Source organism: Chrysochloris asiatica, unplaced genomic scaffold (genome assembly GCF_000296735.1).
Source record: "Chrysochloris asiatica unplaced genomic scaffold, ChrAsi1.0 scaffold00031, whole genome shotgun sequence".
Lineage (NCBI taxonomy): Eukaryota > Metazoa > Chordata > Mammalia > Afrosoricida > Chrysochloridae > Chrysochloris > Chrysochloris asiatica.
The window spans coordinates 19,066,811-19,076,002 of record NW_006408549.1 but is presented as its reverse complement, the minus strand read 5'-3'; the positions used below and the strand labels follow the sequence as shown (position 1 = coordinate 19,076,002).

General features: G+C 37.5%; 1 protein-coding gene across 1 annotated transcript in view; it reads left to right on the top strand.

Moving 5' to 3' along the window:
- Positions 1-9,192, top strand: part of CNBD1 (cyclic nucleotide binding domain containing 1) — a 683,582-nt gene that overhangs the window by 485,086 nt on the left and 189,304 nt on the right. Inside the window, exon 7 of the mRNA XM_006859260.1 lies at positions 1,270-1,404. Within this exon, the coding sequence (XP_006859322.1) occupies positions 1,270-1,404 (135 nt within the window). The remainder of the gene's footprint in view (positions 1-1,269; positions 1,405-9,192) is intronic.

The following is a 9,192-nucleotide window of genomic DNA, read 5'->3' as shown; positions in this document are numbered from 1 at the left end:
TGCTGTGCATAAAGTCACTATGGGTTTGTACCTACTCGATGGCACCTAATAACAACAACAAGAACAAACAAGGGTTTGAGGTGGAAGAATAGGGTTCTTCCCATATCATCTTAGACAACCATATTGATTTGAAATTTTGCTTGCTCAGAAGCTGCTGAATCCCTCATTTACATGTCCCTTATCTCCCAAGTACCCTTTCATTTTCCACAGAGAAATCTGAATGTATATTCGTGTATGTGGCTATAAATGGTCTAATTAGGAGAACTAGGATGGTTCAAAGGATTACAGGCTTTGCTACTAATGATTCAGTTAGCTGTTCAAACACACCCATAGGTTTCAGGGAAGGAATGTCTGGTGACTTACTTCTAAAAGGTTCCAGCCTTGAAAACCCTATGGAAGAGTTCTACTTTGCACACATTGGGTTGCCATGTGTTTTATTTACTGAATGGCAATTAACAACAACATGGTCTAATTATATTTTAATAACTTAACAGTATTCATTCTAGTGATAACATTTTTGGAATGCTTAGTATTGTTATGCTTCACATATTAGAGGATCCTATATGACAGCAATTTGTATTTGTACTACACTACAAGGTGGGTTTGAACTGAAAGTTTGATGGTTCAAATTCACCAGCTGCTCCTCAGAAACCCTATACAGGGTTGCTATGAGTCAGAACTGACTTGACTTAACAACAACAATTATTTATTGCTATAACATATGAGAATAATAACCTAAAACAGAAGACCGTGCATATAAATGTATTCTTTTTGTTCAGCATTTCAACAAATATTTACTGAATGACTACTATATGTCAAACACTATTCTAGACCCTTAAAAAAGAAATAATTGAATCAAATAGAAGGTCTAATCTTATAAATTGTTTTATTTGTGTTGCTAAATCAATGCTTTGGGGAAGTGACATTGGGCAGAAAGAGTATGAAACTATTTATGAGAGACTATTTGTTGTTGTTGTTAAGTGCCATTGAGTCGGTTCCAACACATAGCAACCCTATATACAGTTTCCAAAGAGCAACTGGTGAGCTTGAACCACCAACCTGTGGTTCAAACCAACTTTGGAGTCCAGTGTATTAACCCACAGTGCCACACCAGGACTTTGACTATTTAGCTTCCCTTTTTCCATTGAAATGGATCCTGACTTAAATTATCTCTTTTTGTTTCCACCACTATACTGTTTTTATCATTGTCATGCATTTTTATGTTGATGAATGAGAATTAAGTTTAAGTTTTCTTTGTTATTTTTACAGCTTAAACAGTGGAGTACTTTTGGAACCTTGGAAGTTTTACCTCAGACTGCATCAGAAGCAGAAGCATACACAGTGATAACAGAAGATGATTGTGAAATTCTTAGAATATCTGCAAAGGAATATGCAAAGATAAAAGCGGTATGGTCATATCAAGTTCATATATCCACTTAATATGGGCAAAAAGTTAAACTAAAGATTGCTCAGAAGAAGGAAGTTTCCTTTATTTTTATTTATTTATCTGACCTGGAGACCATAAAAATGTGGCCTGTGCTAGGGAAAATAAAGACCCATAATTCAAACATATTCTGTAGAGATCCGTCTATTCTTTTATTAAGCCTTAAGCAAGACAAAGGAAAAACAATCCTAATCATTCAGATGAGAGAAACTGTCAGCATTTGCATAGTACAGAGGCCAACAGAATCTACCAATCATGGTAATCATGATTGTTGTTGTTGTCATGTGCCGTGGAGTCGGTTCCGACTCATAGCAACCCTGTACAGGGTCTCCGAGGCTATAAATCTTTACGGGAGCAGAAAGCCTCATCTTTCTCCCGCAGAACAGCTTGTTCTTCTGTCAGATCATGGTGTATTCAATATTCTTTGTCAAGATCATAATTAAAATGCATCAATTCCCTCTGTTTGTTTGTTTGTTTGTTTGTTTCTACTGTCCAGCTTCCACATGCATATGAGGCAATTGAAAATAATATGGCTTGGGTCAGTCATTTCTTAGTCCTCAAAGTGTCATTTATTATCCTTCTAAAAGATCGTTTGCATAAAATTAGCCCAATGCAATATGACATTTGATTTTGTGGTTGTTGTTTCCATGAGCTCTGATCCTGTCTCCAAATAAAATGAAGTTCTTGACAACTTCAATGCTTTCCCCATTTATCACGATGTTGCTTATTGGTCTTGTTGTGAGGATTTTTGTTTTCTTTCTATTGAGGTGTAATTCATGTAGAAGGTTATAGTCTTTAATTTTCATCAGTAAATGCTTCAAGACTTCTTTCCTTTCAGCAAGCAAAGTTGTGTCATCTGCATATCACAGGCTGTTGATGAGTCTTCCTCCAATCTTGATGTCGCATTCTTCTTCATAAAGTCCAGTATCTCTTATATTTTCTCAGCACAAAAATTGAATAAGTAAGGTGAAAGAACATAACCCTGATTCACACCTTTTTTAATTTTAAATCACTCAGTACTCCTTTGTTCTGTTTGGATCACTGTCTCTGTACAGGTTCTGCATGAACAAAATGAACTGTTCTAGAATTTCCATTCTTCACAATTTTATCCGTAGTTTGTAATGATCAACACAGATGAATGCCTTTGCATAGTCAATAAAACAAAAATAAACATTATTTCTGATGGTCTCTGCTTTCAGCCAATATTCAACTGAGATCAGCAATAATATCCCTCATTCTATGTCCTTTTCCAAATCCAGCTTGAATTTCTGGGTGTTCCCTGCCTTTGTACTGCTGCATTATTGAAGACCTAAACTATACTGTATTAGTTGTTTTGAATCAGACGATCATATGACATACTACACTAGGGATGACAAATTGAAGAGAAATGGCATTACCTTAATTGATAAAAAGAACATTTCAATTCATTGTGCAGTAGTGCTAGTGACTTCCTCCTTCCTTTCTCTAACTCAGCAGTCAGCCCTCCTGCTGTAGTAGCAAGGAATCCCTTCCTGGTAGCCAAGTTGGAGCTGGAAAGGGCCTTCACTTCATGAATATTCATCTCTGGGGAAAAATGGTTGAAGCCAACCACCCTGGAAAGCTCTTCATTGGAGGGCTCAATACAGAAACCAACGAGAAAGTCCTGGAAGCAGCATTTGACAAACATGGACAAATTGTCAAAGTACTCTTCATGAAAGATCATGAATCCAACAAATCAAGAGGATTTACTTTTGTCACCTTTAAAAGCCTAACAGATGCCAAAGATGCAGCCAGAGATATGAAATGGAAAGTCTTTGGATGGGAAAGCTATCAAGGTGGAACAAGGCACTAAACCAGTATTTGAAAAGTGGCAGGTGTGGATCCCCACTACCTCCAAGAAGCAGAGGCCCACCAAGAGGCCTTTGAGGTAGAAGAGGAAGCAGTGGAGGAGCCAGGGGACCCCGTTCACATGGGGGACACAGGGATGGTGGTGGCTATTCCATGAATTTTAACATGAGTTCTTCCAGGAGACCATTTCCAGTAAAAAGATGACCACCACCACAAAGATCATCCCCTTCAGGACCAGTCACAGTAGCAGTGGAATGGGAGGCAGAATCCCTGTATCTCATGGAAGAGAGAGCTATGGAGGACCACCAAGAATAGAACCCCTGACCACTCATGGAGATGAGTACCTGTCACCAAAAGATGATGGCTATTCCACTAAAGACAGCTATTCAAGCAGAGATTACCCAAATCTTATGATACAAGAGATAAAACACTGCCACCAAGACATTATACATATCCTTATTATGGTCATTCCAGTTCACATGATGAATATCCATCCAGAAGCTAGAGTGATAGGGACAGCTATGGTCGTAACCATGACTATTCAGACCATCCAAGTGGAGGCTCCTACAGAGATTCCTGTGAGAGCTATGGTAACTCACATATTGCTCCACCTACACGAGAACCCTGCCATCTCATGGTGGAAGCAGTCACTATAATGATTACAGCTGCTCATGAGACAGATGTGGTGGAAGTCATGAATGTTACTCAAGCAGCTGAAGTGATCTCTACTCAAGTGGCTGAGATACAGTTGGCAGACAAGAAAGAGGGCTTCCCCCTTCCATGGAAAGGGGGGTACCCCTCCTCCATGTGATTCCTACAACAGTTCAAGCCATGGAGCACTAAGAGGTGGTGGCCATGGAGGAAGCTGATCTGATAGAGGGGGAGGCAGAATCAGATACTTAAAACAAAACAAAACTTTGGACCCAAATCCCTGTTCAAATAAACAAACAAAAAGTGGAATATATTCTGTCATAACTACCTAAGGTCTCTTAGAAGGAAAAAAATTGTGTTACTTTTTAAAAATTCTCTGTTAAGTACTCTTCCATAATTTTTGTGTCTTGTGAGGAAAAAGCAAAACCTGTTTAATTTTATTTGATTTTATGACATTGCTTTCAATAAGCAAATATTAACTGTGTGATACTTGACTTGTATACTAGTGTTATAATTCTCTTAAGTGTCCCTGAAGGCCATTTCCTATTCAATTTTTCCCAGTAAATGAGGCAAGTAATATTAAGTTTTTCCACAAACATCTAGCCATCTAAAATGGAGATATGAATCATTCTGCCTATATAAACAAGCTAGATATTAGCAGAGTGGTTAGGTTTGCTACACTTAGATTTCAAGGTGTCTTCAAACTGAAATCTCAGTGGTCTCAGTGTGCAAAACCTGAGATAGATGCTTAAGTAAGGACAGTGCTATTCACCTAGTAAACCCCAAACCCAAAACAATATATGCTGTCTATATATTGCCTTCTGACATTTCCTTGGGATTCTGCAAGAGCCTGCCCTCTCCTTCACTCCCCCCCCCACCCCCCACCATTAAGACCATTTGAGTGTATGTTAAACTACTACAGAATACTAAATAAAAAGTTTGGCCAAAACACCAAAAAAAAAAAAAAAAAACTGGAAGAAGAACGTTTCAATATGCATTCTGAAATACAACGCTGTCATGATAGAATGATATCCATACACATACAAAGAAGACCAGTTAATATTACTAGTTTTTATATCTTTGCATCAAACACGAGTGACAAAAATAAATGGTAGATTTTTACCAATTTTTCAAGTATGAAAGTGATCAAATATGCAATCTAGATGCATAGATAATTATTGATGATTGGACTGCAAATTTGGAAACAAAAGACCAAGGATCAGCAGTTGGAAAATATGGCTTTGGTTATAAAAACATCACTGGATATTTCATGATAGAATTTTACCTGACCTTTAGCTTATTCTTCAGAAATGCCTTGTTTTCCAAAAACATAAATAACAACTGTATGTGTAGATCTTGATGGATGGAATACACAGGAATCATATTGGCTTAATCTATGGCAAAATATGATGGAGAAATTAAATTTCAACAGTCAGAACAATGCTGGGTGTCAGTTGCAGAACAGACCATCAATTGCTCATATGCAAGTTCAAGTTGAAGCTGAAGAAAATTATAGCAAGTCCATGATAGCTACAATATGAATATGAGTATATTTCACCTGAGTTTGGAAACTGTCTCAAGAATAGGTTTGATACATTGAACACTAATGACTGAAAACCAAAGGAGTTGTGGGATTACATTGAAGACATCATACATGAAGAAAACAAACGTTCATTTAAAAAAAGACAGGAAAGAAAGAAAAGACCAGAGAAGACTGATATTTGCTACTGAACATTGTTAATGTTATTGTTAAGCACCTTTGAGTCGGTTCTGACTCATAACAACCATGCATAGGGATTCCAAGGAGTGACTGCTGGGCTTAAACCACCAACATTGTGGTTAGCAGTCCAGTGCTTATTCTGCAGTGCAACATGAACATAAAACACCCAAAATTAAAGGAAGAAATGATGAAATAACAGCTGCACAGAATTTATAAAGGGAAGCTAAAGAAGAAAATAAAGTGTCATAATGAAATGTTCAATGACCTGGAGTTAGAAAACCAAAAGGAAATAACACACTTATAAGCAGAATGAAATACAAAACTAAAGATTCAAATTGTAATATTGTAGGATTCTGAAGGCGCTGTGGTAGTACAGTGGATATGAGTCAGGCTGCTAACATCAACACTAGCAGTTTGAAACTACCAGCCGTTTCATGGGAGAAAGATGAGACTTTCTGCTCCCGTGAAGATTTACAACCTCGGAAACCCTATGCCAGACCTCTGTGAGACGGAACTGACTCCACAGGCACACCAACACCAGCACTACCACCACCATGGACAAAATGGTGAATGCCACTGGAAGCATCAGAAGAAAATGGGAGGGATACACAGTCACTGTGCCAAAAATTGTATGCTGACGTTCATCCATTTCAGTAGGTAGAATATTACAAAAACCGATGGTACTGAAGGGAGAATTCTAAGCAGCACTGTTGTTGTTAAATGCAGTCTGGTGGGTTCTGATGTTAAGTACCATCTAGTGAGTTCTGACTCACAGTATAGGGTTTCCAAGGAACTGATAGTGGGTGTGAACTGCTGACCTTGTGGCTAGCTGTTGTTGTTATTGTTGAGTCCCATCGAGTCATTTCTGACTCATAGCAACCCTGTATAGGGTTTCTGAGGTTTCCGAGGAGCAGCTGGTCAACATGAACCACCAACCTTGAAGTTCAAAGTAACTTTGCAGCTTAGTGCAATAATTCACAGCACCATACCAGGCTAGTAGTACAGTGCTTATTCTACCTGCCACATCAGGACTCTGCTGTACAGCTGTTTTGTTGTTATTGTTGTTCTTGTTAAGTGCCATCAAGTTGGTTGCCACTCACAGTTACCCTGTATAGGGTTTCCAAGGGGTGGCTGGTGAGTTTGAACTACCCACCTTGTGGTTCAAACTGACCTTACAATCCAGTGATTATCCTACAGCACCACACCAAGACTCCACTGGTAAACAACAAAGCTCTAGGAATTGATGAAATACAAATTGAAATCTTTCAACACATGGATGCAGCACTGGAGGTGCTCACTCATCTCTTTCAAGAAAACTACCAGGCCAACCAACAGGAAGAGATCAATGTTTATGCCCATTCCAAAGGAAAAGTGTCCAATAAAATGTGGAAATTATCAATATCATTAATATCACATGTGAGCAAAATTTTTCTAAGTATAATTAAAAAATGATTATCATCAACAGAAAACTCCCAGAAATTCATGGCAGATCAGGAGAGGAAGTGCAACTAGGGATAATATTACTGATATGAGACAAATCTTAGCAGAAAGCAGAGAATACCTGCTTATTGTTACCTGTGTTTATTCAAACCCATTCCACTCTATGGATCATAACAAATTATGAATAACACTACAAAAAATGGGAATTTCAGGCACCTTGATTGTATCCGTGTGAAACTTGTACATAGACTAAGAGTTGTTCTAATTGATCAAGGGGATACTGCCTGGTTTTAAATTAGGAAAGTTGTGCATCAGGATTGTATTCTTTCACCAACATCCCATGCTGAGCAAACAATCCGAGGAGTTGAACTATATAAAAAAGAATATGGCTTCAGGATTACAAGAATATGCAGATGCCACAACTTTGTTTACTAAAAGCAAAGAGGACTTGAAGCACTTACCAATGAAGATCAAAGAATATAGCCTGTAGCATGGATAACAACTCAATGTACAGAAAAAATAATCTTTACAACTGAAACAATCAGCAATATCATGATAAGTGGAGAAAATATTGAAGTTGTCAAGGATTGCATTTTACTTAGAACCAAAATCTATACCAATGGAAGAAGCAGTCAGTAAATCAAATGATGTACTGCAGTGGGCAAATCTTCTTTAAAAATTTTTTTTAATGTGTTGAAAAGCAAAGATGTTATTTTGAGGACTAAAGAATGACTGAGTCAAGCCATGATATTTTCAATTGCCTCATATGTGAAAGCTGGACAATGAATAAGGAAGATGATAGTAGAATTGATGCATTTGATTTTGAATATTAAATGTGCCATGGATTGCCAGAAGAATAAACAAATCTGTGTTGAAAGAAGTACAGCCAGGGGATTGTGGTCGTTGTGGTGAGACAAATATGATAGGATGGATGTAGGGCTGATGTTCTCCCATGTAAACGATCACTCAATTCACAATAAAAACATAAAAAGAAAAAGAAAGAAAGAAGTACAGACAGAATGATTTTAGAAACAAGGATAGTGGATAGTGAGACTTTATTTTATGCACTTTGGACACATCATTTAGAGGGACCAATCCCTGGAGAAGGGCATCATGCTTGTAAAGTAAGTAGAGAATCAAAAGAAAAAGAAAAAAAAAAAAAAAGAGGAAGACCCTCAATGAGATGGATTAACACAGTGTCTGCAACACTGGACACAAACATAACAATTATTCAATCTCTGTTGTCTACTATAAGAGAGAAATCTTACTGTTAGAGAAACAAAATCATTTAGGAGTCATTGCAATTTCATAACTACAACAGATTAACTCAAAGTTTAGAGTTATATGTATATACGATACCAGCGGGATTCATACCCATTAATTCTTCAGCTTTAAGAGAACTACTTTAAATTGGAGATTTCATTCTCTTCTAATCAAATCCAATGAGTTCTGGTGTGGCACTGTAGGTTAAGCACTGGAGTGTTGTTGTTGTTGTTATGTGCCATGGAGTCGGTTCCGACTCACAGCGACCCTGTACAGGGCTAGCCACAAATTTGGGGATTCAAAATCACCCAGCTGCTCCTCAAAAACCCTATACAGGATTGCTGAGTTGGAAATGACTTGAAAGCACTTAACAATAATAACAAAAAGTCAAATCCAAAGTATTCTTTCAATCCTACTTCTCTCTTCTTGGATGGGAGAAGTTATTGGTGATTGGGAGGCTCCAATGGTCGATTTCAGCTCTTCTGATAGAGTCCAAACCCTGGTGCAGGGAACTGTTATCAGCAATAGAGTGGCTTCAAGTTGAAAGGAAATGGAGAATGTTACTGATTTATGTTTCTTTTGTTTGGAGATATCTTTGATGAATCATTTTAGGTTTCACCTTCGTTCTAAATCCCTGGTGTTAATTTATATCTTTATTTTCAGAATGTTTGGATTTTTATGTCTTGTTTTCAATTCCAAAATCTCAGTACAACTTACTTGATATTGCCAAGTATTGCTATTGAATTTAGTTGCAACAATGACAGGATGTTTAAAAGATGCTAAAACATTTATAGAAATCTAAAAATACTACGAAATGTGAGAAAAGTCAATATGAAGTTTAAAAGTT